This window comes from Podarcis gaigeae, assembly GCF_964106915.1.
Source record: "Podarcis gaigeae genome assembly, chromosome: 6".
NCBI classification, from domain to species: Eukaryota; Metazoa; Chordata; class Lepidosauria; order Squamata; family Lacertidae; genus Podarcis; species Podarcis gaigeae.
The window spans coordinates 1894217-1911374 of record NC_139682.1 but is presented as its reverse complement, the minus strand read 5'-3'; the positions used below and the strand labels follow the sequence as shown (position 1 = coordinate 1911374).

Sequence of the window (17158 nt, the reverse complement as noted above, 5' to 3'; positions counted from 1 at the left end):
AAGCCCTAAACGGCCTCGGTCCTGTATACCTGAAGGAGCGTCTCCACCCCCATTGTTCATCCCGGACACTGAGATCCAGCGCTGAGGGCCTTCTGGCGGTTCCCTCATTGCGAGAAGTGAGGCTACAGGGAACCAGACAGAGGGCCTTCTCGGTAGTGGCACCCGCCCTGTGGAACGCCCTCCCATCAGATGTCAAAGAGATAAAGAATTACCTGACATTCAGAAGACATCTTAAGGCAGCCCTGTTCAGGGAAGTTTTTAATATGTAATGCTGTACTGTTTTTAACACTGATTGGGAGCCGCCCAGAGTGGCTGGGGAAACTCAGCCAGATGGGCGGGGTATAAATAAATTATTATTATTATTATTATTATTATTATTATTATTATTATTATTATTAAAAATCCCTTCGCAATTTGGGACCAGTTTGCCCTTCCCCTTATGCACCCATCTGACCTCTTCAAACTGTTGCAGCTGCACCTAATAATAATAATAATAATAATAATAATAATAATAATAATAATAATTATTTATTATTTATACCCCGTCCATCTGGCTGAGTTTCCCCAGCCACTCTGGGCGGCTCCCAATCAAATGTTAAAAACAATACAGCATTAAATATTAAAAACTTCCCTGAACAGGGCTGCCTTCAGATGTCTTTTACAGATAAGATAGCTGCTTATTTCCTTCACATCTGAAGGGAGGGCGTTTCACAGGGCAGGCGCCACCACCGAGAAGGCCCTCTGCCTGGTTCCCTATAGCTTTGCTTCTCGCAGTGAGGGAACCGCCAGAAGGCCCTCAGCGCTGGATCTCAGTGTCCGGGCAGAACAATGGGGGAGGAGACGCTCCTTCAGGTCTACTGGACCGAGGCCGTTTAGGGCTTTAATGGTCAGCACCAACACTTTGAATTGTGCTTGGAAACGTACTGGGAGCCAATGCAGATCTCTCAGGACCGGTTTTATGTGGTCTCGGCGGCCGCTCCCAGTCACCAGTCTAGCTGCTGCATTCTGGATTAATTGCAGTTTCCGGGTCACCTTCAAAGGCAGCCCCACGTAGAGCACATTGCAGTAGTCCAAGCAGGAGATAACCAGAGCATGCACCACACTGGCAAGACAGTCCGCGGGCAGGTAGGGTCTTAGCCTGTGTACCAGATGGAGCTGGTAGACAGCTGCCCTGGACACAGAATTAATTTGCGCTCCATGGACAGCTGTGAGTCCAAAATGACTCCCAGGCTGCGCACCTGGTCCTTCAGGGGCACAGTGACCCCATTCAGGACCAGGGAGTCCCGTTCCACATTTGCAAGGAACTGATATTTTAGTGAGGCAGCCCCTCAGGTCAGGTACCTTCACTGTCCGCTTTCCAGCATCTGCTGAAAACATGCTTGCTTAGATAAGCCTATCCAGATGTTTAGGAAGTTAGTGCAAGTTTTAATCTGCTCTTAGTCAATTGTTCTTTTAACTTTTTGCATGCCTCGAATTACTGTCCATTTTTCTTAGCCATCTTTTAACTTTTCGCAAACTAATGTGAGGTGTGTGGTTGTTTTTTTGCAATCCCAGCGGCTTATACCTTTTATAAATCGTGTGGGATAATAAATGCCTCGCTGCCTTGAAAATGTGGACGCTGCCGGTTATGAGACGCAGGGCTCCCACGTTGCATTAAAGGAGTCTGTCTGGAGGTTTTCATCCTTGTCTGAATTTCACCTTGTTAACTTGTGCTGGGGAGGAAGAGATGGCGAGGGAATCGCCTTACATGGCAAGATGCTCCCTTGCTCCTTCTCAGATTTATGGGCTTGTGGGATTGCCGGAGCAAAACCGCCGGCGGGGTGAGGCCACCAGAAATGTGTGCATTGGTTCAGGAGTCTATTTATTGACATGGAATGACGAGGGACGGGGCTGGTGCACAAAGCACAGCTTTGATAAATCTGCTCCGCCAAGGACGCCTCTCCTTTGCTGGCCTCGTCCAGTCCTGCATCAGTCCACGATCCTGTTGTCTCTTAGCGGTGGAACAGCTTGCAACCTTTGTGACTGGGGGTGTGATCCTGTGACCCTCAGGAGACGCAGCTCAGGTATCCTCATCAGTCATCAGGAAAACCTCCTCCTTCCCAAGCAGCCACACCCTGGAAAAAATGCTGGAAATAAACGCTCTCCAATAAAGACTCTTCAAAGGAACATACCTTGTAGCCCATCTACACTTCTCCTGCTCTTGAGACACAGTGCTGTCTGTCAAGGTTTTGCCTTTTGTGGGCACACGCGCTAAACCCTGTCTGTGGTGCCTACCCCATTATCCCAAATGATGAGACAAGAGACCAGAGTATGGGTTCAAATTGGCCACAACTTTATTGCGCTTCAGAAGTGGGCAACTTGGCACAGGCCTTGGCAGGCAACCCTCTCAGCCCACCTGCCTGAGGATATGCAGGCAGGTGAGGTCCAGTGAGAGGGGACTGCAAAGCACAAACTTACACAGCATGCCCTTCCACCGACCTCGTCCCGGGAGTTTGACCTACTTGCCGCCGCTCTAGGGCCAAGGACTCCCAGTTTTTTGCCCTTTAACAGGCCCTGCAAGCGCCGCCGCATGGGGAGGGAGCATGAATGCATCCCCCCCAACTTGATGTTAGACTAAAGGCTACCTTGCCAAGGTCTAAAAACTGCTACTCGAGGCCCTAAGGGGCCTCGCTGCCAAGTCCCACAACCAAGGACCAATCAAACCCCACAATCTATCCGGTCCCCAAGGGCTTGTCGCAAGTCGTGGAGCCAGAAATCATTCCCCAGTGGGGTCAGGTGCACCCCGCCCCCGCCCCCCCCCCCGGAATAGGTCAACTCTATCTGCTGTGATGGTGGGATGTGGGATAGAGAACCCACCAATTTGCCGCATGGTGTTGTGCATGGCCCTGTTAATTTTACTCACTGCATAATTAATGCGAGAGGGATTGATCCTGGAAGGAAGAACAGCAAAAGAGGCTTGAGCCAAAGGGTCAGCCTCTTTTCTTTTGGCCTTAGGCCCACCCTCTGCCGGCCGTCCATTTTCCTCCCTGGCTGAGGGTGAGTCAAAGACCAGCTCAAGCAGGTGGGTGGCACCCACCCAGGTAAGCCCCGCTCGGTGCCGCAAACCCCACCCACCTGCAGGGAAGGGAGGGCGGATATTACTCCATTGGCCCTTGAATTCGGCTTTTTCCTCCCACCTGTGAAGCCAGCAGGGCACTTTTCTCTGGGGCACTTCAACCCCACAGGCTTCAACTGGTCCAACAATCAACCCCTCTTTCCAGGGAAATGTGGGAACTGTAGTTCTGTGAGGTGGATCGGAGTCTCCAAATATCTCCCACCACGCTTTGCTAACTACCATCTTACCATCAGAAAGTAGTTTCCGGGGTTTAGTTGGAATCTCCTTTCACAAAATCAGAGAACTTTAGGATGGTTGACTTGGACAGGGACCTCCAAGAGTCATCTAGTCCAACCCCTTGGCAAACGACAGTTTCCATGATTCTTTGGGGGAACCCTATCTGTTAAAAGTGGCATAAAACTGCTATAAATGTAACATGTGGGAGAGGTTCTGCTTGCTTTGGGTCTGATGGCTGATGGCTTTTAAAGTGGGAGTGGCTAAGGTCGTCCGTTTCACAGCTGAGCAGCTCTTTCCATCAGAAAGTTGTTTCTGGTGTTTAATTGGAATCTCTTTCACAAAATCATAGAACTGTAGGATGGTCGATTTGAAAGGGACCCTCAGGAGTCATCTAGAATCAATTTGATTCCCTCCCCCTCTTCTTTTTTCCTTTCCCCTCCTGTGATGGAACTCCTATTTGGGGACTTCCCTGGCTTTTTTCTGGCCCATGTAGGACCAGTCTGGAAAGTTAGCCTTGGTGAAGACTTGACGTTTTCATCCCCCCCAAAGTTTTTGATTTGAGTTTCAATTGAAATGAGGCTGCATTTTAATATTTTAACGTTTTAATGTTGTATTTTAATCTCGTTTTTAAATTGTATTTCAATCAGTTTGTTTTTATATGGGGTGTTAGCCGCCCTGAGCCTGGTCTTGGCTGGAGAGGGCGGAGTATAAATAAAATGTATTATTATTATTTATTATTATTAGTCCAGCCCCCTGCAATGCAGGAATCTCAGCTCAAGCATCCCTTTTTTTTCCCTTTTATGGCCCCCCAACCTCTGCTTAAAATCGCCCAAGGAAGGAGCGTCCGTTCCACTGCAAATCGGCTTTTGCTGTCTGGCTGTTGTGTTCTGCACCGTATCTCTAGTTCATGCGCAGAGAGCTCTGACCACCGGCCTGTTTTGCTTCCTCCTCCTGCAGGGCCCTGCCCCATCGAGACATCGGGGACCAGATCTCTCTTTCCCCTTTCCTGCTCCCTGGAAGAGGCTGTCTGGAGCTCAGCCGTGGAATGCCAGGAGGGGACCTCTCTGACTCTGTCCATCTCCTCCCCTCCTGACGCCCGCATCGGCCGCTACCGCCTGACCATGGACGCTGCCACTGACCATCAGGGCTCCAGCTTCAGCCTGGGCGACTTTGTCCTGCTCTTCAACCCTTGGTGCCCAGGTAGGTGGTTGCAAGCCTTGGCAGGAGCCTGCGTCATCACGGGAGCATCTGGATCAGTGCTCACCAACCTGGTGCCCTCCAGATGTTTTAGACTACAGCTCCCATTGACCTTGGCCAGCACCATCACGCTGATGCTGCTGCTCCAAACATCTGGAGGACACGAGGTTGGCAAAGACCAGGTTGCAGTGACCAGCAGTGGACAAGGGTCTTTTGCAGTCCTGCCTAGAATTGCTGGGGATTGAAGCTCCAACCTTCTAGATGCAAAGCAGCCATGGATGAAATGGTATTAGAGCGTGTGCTCTGTGGGCAGAAGGTTCCCACTTCCAGTCTGTAGGATCTCAGGCCGAAGGGCTGCAGAAGCGTGGGACAGTTAGAAGGAGGCAGACCCGTTTGGAAGGAGAGCTGGCTTGGAGAGAGTTAGACCATTGGTCTATCTACCTCAGTATTGTCTACACGGGTGGGCAGCATCTCCTGCTCCCCCACTGCCTCCTCCCCCAGACAAGGCTTTATGTTTCTAGTGCAGGGAGACCACATTCCCCAGCAAACTCCGCTGAAAGCGTTACAGTTCCTCCCCTTATTATCGCAGTCTTGCACAGCCTAACCTGGGCGGCGACACTGCTGGCGACGCTTTGCATTTCTGTCGCGTCTTTTCAGTATCCCATATGATGCTGCCGATGAGTGTTATCTTACCACCTTTGTCTGTGTCAGTGTTCAAAGGTTGAAATGCACCCACGGGGTTTGATGCTAAAGTGGAACAGACACACAGAGCAGAGCAAAATGGAGGATTATTTTAGATTCCAACTACGTTTGTTCTGGGTATAAGCTTTCGTGTGCAAATCTGAAGAAGAAGTGTGCATGCACACGGAAACCTATACCCAGAACAAACTTAGTTGGTCTCTAAGGTGCTACTGGACAATTTTTTTATTTATTTTGACTGTGTTAGACCAATTGGGCTGCCTACCTGAATTTAGATTCCGTTTACTTGAAGGAGCAGCTGGAGCAATCTGCAATGTTTGCTCCAAGATTCTTTGCCGTGTCGCTGGGGCTCTGCTCCCGGGTCATCCCACTGTCCTTGATGACATCAGAAGGGATCTGCTTTCTCAGCTTCTAGGCTTTCCCAGAGACAGTGCAATGCAGTGGTTAGAGTGTTCGCCTAGGACCAAATCTCTCCCCTCAGCCATGAAGGTCACTGTGTGACCTTGGGCCAGTGCTTGCTTTTCACTCTAACCTACCTCACAGGGTTGTTGTGGGGGTTAAATGAAGGCTAGAATCACGTATGTGGGTGGCGCTGTGGTCTAAACCACTGAGCCTCTTGGGCTTGCCGGAAAGAGGCTCGGCAGTTCGAATCCCCGCCACGGGGTGAGCTCTCATTGCTCGGTCCCTGCTCCTACCAACCTAGCAGTTCAAAAGCACACCAGTGCAAGTAGATATATTTAGATATAGGTACTGCTGTGGCAGGAAGGTAAACAGTATTTCCAGTGCTCTCATGGTGTCCCATTGCGCCAGAAGCGGTTTAGTCCTGCTGGCCACATGACCTGGAAAACTTTATGTGGACAAATGCTGGCTCCCTTGGCCTGAAAGCGAGATGCATCCCCGTAGTCGCCTTTGACTGGACTTTCCCCCCGAGGGGTCCTTTACCTTTACCTTTTACCTGGGAGGAAAAATTGGGCTATAAACATTCTAGGTAAAGATAAAGGGACCCCTGACAGTTAAGTCCAGTCATGGACGACTCTGGGGTTGCGGCGCTCATCTCGCTTTATTGGCCGAGGGAGCCGGCGTACAGCTTCCGGGTCAAGTGGCCAGCAGGACTAAGCCGCTTCTGGAGAACCAGAGCAGCGCACGGAAACGCCGTTTGCCTTCCCGCCAGAGTGGTACCTATTGATCTACTTGCACTTGGATGTGCTTTCAAACTGCTAGGTTGGCAGGAGCAGGGACCGAGCAACAGGAGCTCACCCTGTCATGGGGATTTGAACCGCCGACCTTCTGATTGGCAAGTCCTAGGCTCTGTGATTTAGACCACATTCTAGTCCTCATTAATCCCCACAACAGCCCTGTGAGGTAGGTTTAAGCTGCGAGGCAGTGACTGGCCTCCAAGGACACACACCATGAACGTTCATGGCCGAGTGGGGATTTGAACCCAGGTCACCCCAGTCCTAGACTAACGCTCTAACCACTACACCACATGGCCTCTCCCCCATCCCTCTCCTCTGAGGCCTTTTCCGCCTTCCTCTTCTGACGGCATCTTTCCCCCGCAGCGGACTCTGTCTTCCTGGAGAGCGAAGAGCAGCGTGTGGAATACGTGTTGACCCAGCATGGCCAGATCTACCAGGGATCCAAGGATTACATCTACTCGATCCCATGGAACTTTGGCCAGGTGAGTTGCTTCCTTGTCCTCTGCTGCCCTTTTGCGAAGCACGTGGGGAGCAGGAAGAGGGGCCCAAAGGATCCATTAGTCCAAGCCCCTCTGCACTTGGTTGAAAACAGGCACTCCAGGAGTGTAAATGGCACCACACCTGAGAGTGTAAATGGCACCACACCATCAGATACCTGAGCAGAGAACTTGCCTGTCTATCGTCCTCTTAGAGAATGTTCCACAAAATAGAAGAGAGGCAATATGAGGAGTTTCTGGCATATTCCCCCTGGGATGGAGATGGAGAGAGTGAGAGCGTGCGCAAAAGGCTGAAATTCCTCAGCAAGCTTTAGAAAACAAGAACACAGAGGAGACTGAAGTGGATCAAAACATTTTCACAACACTCTGCAGCTCTTCAGGCAATGGGTTTCAAAACGGCTCTGTCTTCTGATGTCCTAGACCAGAAGTGCTTCCATCATCCATCCGTCTTTGCGCCCACTCATAGATTACTTTGGCTCCTGTCATGCTGTCCACTTGCACAGAAATAATCCAATTGCCCCCAGAACCCAAAGTTTCCAAAGGCTTTGGGTGGATGATAGTAGATTTAGAAGCATATGGGGTGAGTTTTTAAAAACGTAAGTCTTGCAAAGGTTTAAAGAGGAGAGTGTGGAAATGGATCTGCCAGAATGATTTTGTTTCCTTTTGGAGAGTCTGGGCAAATGAGAGAATGTGCTTCTTTGCAAAGCACCCGGTCAAACTGCCGCAAGTTCCAGGGATGGCTGCCAACTCTGAAGGGTTTAAGTGGGGATTAGATAAATTCATGGTGGATGTAGCTGTCTTTTGCTATAAATATACCAAGAAAAAAAGCACACCAAGAACTCTGGCTAATATAAGTTTCAATAGTGGGGGTGGTCCCTACTGAGTAGTTGGTTGTAATGATGATTCCAGCTGATGAAGATGAATACATCGAAACAGGGCCCTGTCCTGGTTTCTGATCCATAATTGACTTCTGACTTCTGCTCAATGATTGAAACTAAGATCTTCATGTCAAATCTGACTATGGACTAACATGAACTTATCTGTACTCATAAACTCTTATCTCTAATTCTGTAACAAATTATTGTGTTATACATATCCTTATGAGTTTGAGTTTGTAATCCCTGTTTGAGTTTGTAATCTCTATTTGAGTTTGTAATCCTTGTCAGAATACATACTTTTGAATGGATTAGTTTTTGTTACAATTGACTACTGATTTGTGAGTAGGGACCACTTCCACTATTGAAACTTACTGGTATATTGGCCTGAGTTCTTGGTGTGCTTTTTTCTTGGTATATTTAATAACAAGAACTCCAACTTATTTGGCTGTAAGTCACAATGTTCTACCTCCAGCATCCAGTGTGGGAATGGCAGATGGACAGAATTATTGCACCCCAGTCTTGATAGCAGATATCCTGTGGGCATTTTGTTGTCTGCTGGGAGAACAGAGTGTTTGACCAAGTGGCCTGATCCAGCAGCAAAGCTCTTCTTATGTTCAGGCAGTTTAAACGGAACACTCCTAGTTATATGCTGTTATTTGATCATTTTGATGCCTGTGGGAAACCCGCTGGCTGGACCCAGGCATGAGATTCCTCTCCTCTCCTGCAGCTTCCAGCAACTGGTATTCAGAACCATTGCTTCCTTCGACCGTGGAGGCAGAGCAGAGCCATCCTGGCCAAGAGCCATCAGTTGTCTCCTCCTTCTCCATGAATTTTTCTAATCCTCTTTTAAAGCCATCTAGGTTGGTGGCCACGACTGCCTCCTGCAGCAGTGAGTTCCATAGTTTAACACTAGGCTGCATGAAGAAGGACTTCATTTTATCTGATGCCAATGGTCTTTTAAATATCACGGTCCTGTATACCTGTGTACCTATATACTTGTATATCTCCACCCCCATAATTCAGCCCAGACACTGAGGTCCAGCTCCGAGGGCCTTCTGGCGGTTCCCTTGCTGCGAGAAGCCAAGTTACAGGGAGCCAGGCAGAGGGCCTTCTCGGTGGTGGCCCCCGCCCTGTGGAACGCCCTCCCATCAGATGTCAAAGGGAACAGCAGCTACCAAACTTTTAGAAGACATCTGAAGGCAGCCCTGTTTAGAGAAGCTTTTAATGTTTAACAGACCAGTGTATTTTAATATTCTGTTGGAAGCCGCCCAGAGTGGCTGGGGAAGCCCATCCAGATGGGCAGGCTATAAATAATAAAATATTATATTAATATTATCACACAAATTCATCTCAAATGGGTGAAACCCAACAAGCTGAAAGATGCATACTGAGGACCTGTCAGGACCAATGAAACAATCCCACACATTTCTGGATGTGAAAATGCTGACTCCAAAACTTGCAGGAACAGAGAGAGAGAGAGAGAGAGAGAGAGAGAGAGAGAGAGAGGGAGGGAGAGGGAGAGGCAGGCAGGCTATAGATCACTGAACCCAGTCAGGGTCAGGGAAAACTGCATAGCTTGCATAGCATTGCACACTGGAATCCAGATTTTGTATCCGTTAGCAGGAGCAACATGACCCACATGAAATTCTGTGCATGCAGAGTCATAAAAGATGGGCATCCCTTGGGTATGTGCGAGTCTGGAGGTGGTGTCCCCAAATGTTTGGTTTGGACTGTGGGAGGCAGGGCCGTCTAGCAACAGAGCTGCACAGCTGAGGGGAAGCTAGTGGCTAACTAGATCAGGGGTCAGCAAACTTTTTCAGCAGGAGGCCGGACCATTGTCCCTCACATCTTGTGGGGGGCCGGACTATATTTTGAAAAAGAAAAGAAAAAATGAACGAATTCCCACGCCCCACAAATAACTCAGAGATGCATTTTAAATAAAAGCACACATTCTACTCATGTAAAAATACACTGATTCCCGGACCGTCCGCAGGCCAGATTTAGAAGGCTATTGGACCGGATCCGGCCCCCAGGCCTTAGTTTGCCTACACATGATCTAGATCAGTGGTTCTCAACCTGCGGGTCCCCAGATGTTGTTCAACTACAACTCCCATCATCCCTAGCTAGCAAGGCCAGAGCTCAGGGATGATGGGAGTTGTGGTCCAATAACATCTGGGGACCTGCAGGTTGAGAACCGCTGATCTAGATCAGTGTTTCCCAACCTTGGGCCTCCAGCTGTTTTTGAACTACAACTCCCATCATCCCTGACTAGCAAGACCAGTGGCAAGGGATGATGGGAATTGTAGTCCAAAAACAGCTGGAGGCCCAAGGTTGGGAAACACTGATCTAGATAGTCTGGCTATACTATTAAGCAGCTGCCTCAGGTGGCAGATGCTGCAGAGTGGGCAGGAACAGGGAGGTATTTGAGCATATTTCGCACGGCCAGCTCTAACCTAGCCAGCATCTCTTGGACGTAGCAGAGGATTCTGCCCACTTGACAGCGTTGAAATGAGATGCATCTGACCATGTGCTGGGCTTTGCCCATGGGGTAGGGATAGAGGGAATATCTTGTCCTTTGCCTCAGGCAGCAAAATGTCTTGGGCAAGTCCTATTCTCCAGCCCTGAGGCAATAACGCAGGACACCATCCATCTCCAGATTCAAGCACATGATAAGGAGAGAACAGAAGGTCCTCAGCCACAAACAACCATGTTGCAGGCACTTTTAGAGCCAATCTAATGCCTTCCAGATGTTTTACGCTACAACTCCCATCAGTGCTGGCTAGAGAGCACCACGTTGGCAAAGGCTATTTTAGAGGATAGGATGGCAAGTTAAACCAAGATCTCAGAGTCCTGATGATCCTCACAGGGACATGTCACCTTGGGCAAAGCTGTACCCCACAGCCTCAGTTTCTCCGTTTGTGAAATGGAGCCAAAGATAACACACTTTGCACTAGCTTTTCGGGTTCCAGGTGGTTGTATTTGCTTCGGACGTGCGCCAGAAGCCAACAGGAACAAGTGCAAACATCTGACTGTACAAAACGTTCATCATCACATCACCCAGTCCAGCATTCCTGGATCTCTCCAGTACAAACAGGAAGCAAATGCAGATATTTAAAGAGAATAAAAACAGATCAAATCCACATACAGCAAGCCTGCACATGAGGAGAAATCAGATAGTCTGAAACTGATCCGGATGACAGCCAAGGACAAGAAAGGGAGGAAAACACCACAGCATTGGGGCGAGATCTGCCAGGGGAATCAGCCGTGCGCTGGGCAATTCCATGGCTGTCAGGCTTGATCCAAAAGTCTCCTTTTGGGTATGGTGGCCCCATAGCCACACAAACAATTTCACAGGGCAAGGCAAGGGCAAGTGCGGAGCATGGCTCCCTCTGCCCCAGATGCCCAATGGGAAACCCACAACCAGGAATCGAGCACCAGAACAACTCCTGTGGCTTCCAGCACCTGGTATTCATGCGCATTGCTGACTCCGAAGGCAGACCATAACTCTCCGGGTCCTCTCCTGCATGAATTTGCCTAATTCTGGAGGGCAGCAGGTTGGGACTGTTCATTGAGCCAAACTGTGCTTTGGCTCACAGCTGCCCCCTCCCCTCCTTTCGCCTTTCTATGGGGCCAGAACAGGGGGAAAGCTGCTCCCTGGAGTTCTCCGTTCTTATCTGAGGCTTCAGCGAGCATCTAATCTCTGCTGCACAAACAGGCCAGAGGCATCCTGGCTGGCTGTCAGCCTGCCCAAGTCCTCTTCCTGGACTGTGAGATAAAAACCATAAAAACCGCTTCTGACGCCTCCAGACGAGGCAGCCAGTCGTTGCTCTCTCCGATGCCTGAGAAAGTCCTTCAAAGTGGCGTCCGCTGCCACTCTCGGTGCCAGACTCGCTTGCCCTCCGTAGGCTCTGCAGCCGTGAATAAAATGCACATCAGGCTCTGCCAAAGTCCTGGTCGTTGCAGCTTTGAGAAATGGGACCCCACTGAAGGATTTTCTCCAGGAGGCTCCTAGCCAGGAGGGCTCTACTCTGCCTCCACAGTCAGAAGCAGAGGTGCTTCTGAATCCCAGTTGCTGGAAACTGCAGGAGTAGAGAGGGGTCCTGTATTCGAATCCTGCTTGTGGGTTCTCCAATAGAGGCATTTGATCTGGTTGGCCATGGTGAGAACAGAATGCTGGATGGAAAGAGCTGTTGAATACCTTCCAACATTTCTCCAATGAAAATTGTTGTTGTTTAGTCATTTAGTCGTGTCCGACTCTTTGTGACCCGATGGACCAGAGCACGCCAGGCACTCCTGTCTTCCACCGCCTCCCACAGTTTCGTCAAACTCATGCTCGTAGCTTTGAGAACAGTTCCAAGCCATCTCGTCCTCTGTCATCCCCTTCTCCTTGTGCCCTCCATCTTTCCCAACATCAGGGTCTTTTCCAGGGAGTCTTCTCTTCTCCTGAGGTGGCCAAAGTCTTGAAGCCTCAGCTTCAGGATCTGTCCTTCCAGTGAGCACTCAGGGCTGATTCCCTTCAGAATGGAGAGGTTTGATCTTCTTGCAGTCCATGGGACTCTCAAGAGTCTCCTCCAGCACCACAATTCAAAAGCATCCATTCTTCGGCAATCAGTCTTCTTTATGGTCCAGCTCTCACTTCCATACACCACTACTTTATCCAGGTAGGATAAAGCTGTCCAATTCCCACAGGTGTAGGGAAAGTATCCCTCAAAGGGCTAGAGGTGCTTTTGCAGGAAAAGGAAAAGTGCATAGTCCTTAGCTGCTACTCCTGTGTTATTGCAGGGCGATGACGCTTTGGATCCCTTCCAACTCTACATTTCTATGATTCGAGGAGGAAATTGTTTTTATATAAATAGTTCTGTAGTGGAGGATTGCAAGCACAGTTCGTGTTCAAACCTGAACTGGCATTTCAGACAGAAAACCAGTACTGTGGCTTTAATGCTGAACCGGTCACGCTTTATCCCGCTCTGAGAGTTTAATAAAAACACAGTTTTTGTTTCCATTGTGCCTCAGCTCTGATTTACACCTAGTGCAGGGGATGAGTTGTCACAGGGCCCCCCCAATATCAAGAGTCCTTGCTGTGGGTTTAAATGATACTGTACGTTGCCACCTATAGAGTATCCCCAAATTCTCGGTTGTTAGGGAAGCAACCAGGGTTAAATTCCCTCGGACTACGTCCTGTTGCCCTAGTCCCATCTTCCTTGAGGGAGGGTGTCTTGGCAAAGAAAAAGGAGCTAGCTGTGTGTGTGTGTGTGTGTGAGAGAGAGAGAGAGAGAGAGAGAGAGAGAGAGAGAGAGAGAGAATATGCTATGAACTCAGTGGGACAATTAGCCTGATAATCACAGGCGTTAAGAGAGCTTTTAAAACGCAGATTACCAACCCAATGGGCATGTGGAGCTGCTGAGATCTGTGCAGCAACACACAGCTTTGGATTTTAATCAATCGGTAACCATGCTCAGCTTCCCTCCTTATTTCCCCCTGCCTTACCAGAAAGGGAAACTCCTCAAACCAGAGAAAAATGTGCTGCACTCAGATGTGTTCAGGTTTTTCTTGGAGTCAACGGTTAATAATATGTCTTTGACGTGTGCACCCGTGTTTGGACAGGTTTGTCCATGTCCACTTGGGGCCTGAAAAATACACCCCTTCCCTGATTTTGATGGCTGACTTGATAGACGTTGTGTTGGATTCAGGGAGGCGTTTGTGGTGTTCTTTTTTCCTTTTTTTGAAATAATTTTTATCTGATTTTACAAGTGTAGAATTATGACAATACAAAATACATATCCATATTTAGAGATTTCTCTGAATCTCCAGACTTCCCACCCTCCACTCCGTGGGTCCTACGGTCAACATTTTCAACTGCATATTCTTTCCTTATCCATATTTTATATCTCTCCAAATGGTCCACGGTACCGGTATTTTGTTTGTGATGTTCTTCATCCGCACGATGCAGGAAGACATACAGCAGGCATCCTTTGGCTAAGATGAGTCCTTTCCCCCCACAGCAAAGAGATGTGGGATGGTGATGGTGATTTTGGTAGTGGCCAGGAAGGTTTAACCCCCTCCTCTCCACATGGCACAGCGGTAATACCGATTGTGGCTATTTAGAGAGAGAGAATTAGGAGTGCAGACTTCCATGATCCAGCATCTTGTCTAGTTTGCTTTATTCCTGATTTATTGCAGCTCAGGGAAATAAGAAAAACCTGGGTGTTTTCTTTTTCATTTCCTGGTACTGTCTGACAGCACTGGCTACCCATTAGTTTTTGGGCCCAATTTTGACCTTTAAAGCCTTATATAGCTCACGATGGCCTCTCCTCCTATCCACCAACCCAGACCCTGCGATCTGTTGGAATTCTGCCTCGGTCAGAGGGATGTGCCAGTCTTCCAGGCACCGGCAGATATTCCTTGGTGACCTCCCCGCTGCTCCACTCTGCTGATAAGCAGCCGAGGTCTCGGCGATTCTTCTCAGATGTGTGAGAGGAACACACCGTTCATCCTCTCTCCCCTTTGGTGTCCCCCAGGGAGGGGAAAGAAGCAGACAGAAATCTATTTACATCTTTTATTTCTGTCTCTTACATCAGTACAGAGAAATATGTCTGCACTCCACAGCAGTAAGAATAAACTCCACCCATGTACTCCCAGTACAGGTCATATGACACACACTCTGAGCTAACATCCGGTGCTCAGTACAGAATGGACTGCCCCTTTGTTCCCATGGCAACAGTCACAAACATCCTGTTTGGCTTTCCAGCCACAAGCAGCTGACTTGGCTGCTAGAGCCTTTGCTTGCTGCTGCATTGCTGCTTTAGAATAACACGATCATCATCTGAAGCCCTTCTTTGTTTGCCTATTTCACAAGAGGCCCGTAGGGCGGCAACATGAGAACGGGACCTTTTTAGTGGTGGCTCCCTGCTTGTGGAATGTTCTCCCCAGGGAGGCTCGCCTGGTGCCATCATCATATATCTTCAGTCACCAGGGAAATCATTCCTCTTTCACCAGGCCTTTGGCTTTAAACTACGCACTTTTAGAGTTGGTGAGATGTTTTAATGTAAACCCCCCCTTGGTTTAATGCATGTATGTGGGGTTTGCTGGTGCTCTTTCACTTTTTGTAAGTTGCCGTAATGATGATGATGATGATGATGATGATGATGATGATGATGTCTTCCTCTTATGCCTTCCTTCTCCTTCTGGATTAGTTTGAAGATGAAATTCTGGACATCTGCCTCCAACTGTTGGACACCAACCCCAAGTTTCTCCGTAACCAGGACAAAGACTGCTCCCGACGCAACAGCCCTGTCTATATCAGCAGGGTAGTGAGCGCCATGGTGAGTTTGGAGCAAGAGGGCAGGCCCTCCACGTGGGCAACTGTGCCAGCGGCAGCCTCCCCAGGCAGCTTCTGCCCAGTCCTAAGGAGATGCTTGCGTTGTCTTCTGCCAGCCCCACAGAGAGCCGAGTCCTCCTCACACACTCGGGGGCTTTCCTGTGAAGCTGAAATGGCCCAAACTCCTGCCATTTGCAACTCTGGTTGCAGAATAATATAACACAGAATTATGTGTTAGGGGACACTTGCATTCTGAAACGTGTATCAGAGATGCTGCTGCCTTTATCTTACTTCAGGTAATTAGTTCTGCAAGTACAGGTGAAACTCGGAAAATTAGAATATCTATGGGGCATTGCCAAGAGAAAGATGAGAGACATGAGACTGAGCAATGCAGAAGAGTTGAAGGCTGCTATTAAAGCATCCTGGTCTTCCATAACACCTCAGCAGTGCCACAGGCTGATAGCATCCATGCCACGCCGCATTGAGGCAGTAATTGATGCAAAAGGGGCCCAAACCAAGTACTGAGTATATATGCATACTTCTAACAATGAGTCCGTAAGTGACTGTGGAGGCCAATTCTGGATCCACACGTCCTTCCACAGTGGGGACATAGGTTTCCGGGCAGGAGCTGATCATGGTGAGGGTTTGCCAAGCGCGCCTTCCTGCTAGCACATTTCTCCCTTGTGTCCTGAGTTCAAGTGTCTTCAAAGCCCATGACACCTTTGGAAAAGGCTGTTCTCCAACTGGAGCGCTCGCAGGCCAGTGTTTCCCAGTTGTCAGTGTTTATACTACATTTTTAAAGATTTGCCTTGAGACAGCCTTTGAACCTCTTTTGTTGACCACCAGCATTACGCTTTCCATTTTTAAGTTCGGAATAGAGCAGTTGCTTTGGAAGACGATCATCAGGCATCCACACAACATGACCAGTCCAACGAAGTTCATGTTGAAGAATCATTGCTTCTGCACGGGTGATCTTTGCTTCTTCCAGTCCACTGGCATTAGTTTGCCTGTCTTCCCAAGTGATGTGTAAAAATTTTCGGGATCCAGGGTACAACTGTCAAGACAATGAAAGCAGAGTTCACAGCACCATCAAATAAATGCAGGTTTTAAAAAATGGCTCTGGAAGTTGTTTTGAAGATGAACAGGGGGAAAGACCACAAAATGGTGTCAGGCAGGCCTCCCTGGGAAGGATATTCCATAACTGGGGTACCCACTGCATTTCATTCAGTAGAGGTACCCGGACTGGACCTCCAAAGACAGCCTCGGGCTTTGGGCAGATAAATAGGATCCCTTGGCTCCAAGCTGTTTTGCACCTGGACTCAGGAAACCCCACCCAATCTGTGCAAATGGTTCCTTCAGCTCCTGAGCCACCTGTCCACATCCTCCTTCTCTTGTTGTGTCTTGGGCTGCAGGTGAACTGCAACGATGACCAAGGCATCCTGTTTGGACGCTGGGACAACCAGTATGATGACGGCGTGAGCCCCATGGCCTGGAACGGGAGCGTGGACATTCTCCAGAGGTGGCAGAAATATGGGTGCCTGCCAGTCCGGTACGGGCAGTGCTGGGTCTTTGCCGCTGTGGCCTGCACAGGTGAGGGGTCCTCAGTGAGGAAGCAGAAAGGGGCTGCCTCCTTGGCTCACCCCCATCACAAACAGCATTTGGGGAATACCATGTCTCTGTTGGTTTCTGTGTGTTGCCACTGTGCAGTGCCCTTGGAGTCACAGGACTCTGTTTACATTCCTGGGATTCCAGACTGTTGGAAGTCTGATGGAAGACAGGAGACAGATGTGATGTTTACTGGTTTACTGGAGAGCCAGTGTGGTGTAGTGGTTACGAGCGGTGGACTCATAATCTGGGGAACCGGGTTCGCTTCCCTGCTCCCCCACATGCATCTGCTGGGTGCCCTTGGGCCAGTCACACTTCTCTGAAGTCTCTCAGCCTCACAGAGTGTTTGTTGTGGGGAGGAAGGGAAAGGAGAATGTTAGCCGCTTTGAGACTCCTTCAGGTAGTGATAAAGCGGGATATCAAATCCAAACTCCTCT

General features: G+C 49.1%; 1 protein-coding gene across 1 annotated transcript in view; it reads left to right on the top strand.

Moving 5' to 3' along the window:
* Window positions 1–17158, top strand: part of TGM2 (transglutaminase 2) — a 53660-nt gene that overhangs the window by 20893 nt on the left and 15609 nt on the right. Inside the window, exons 3-6 of the mRNA XM_083744311.1 lie at window positions 4289–4531; window positions 6787–6905; window positions 14992–15120; window positions 16529–16706. Coding sequence (XP_083600437.1) covers window positions 4289–4531; window positions 6787–6905; window positions 14992–15120; window positions 16529–16706 — 669 coding nt within the window. The remainder of the gene's footprint in view (window positions 1–4288; window positions 4532–6786; window positions 6906–14991; window positions 15121–16528; window positions 16707–17158) is intronic.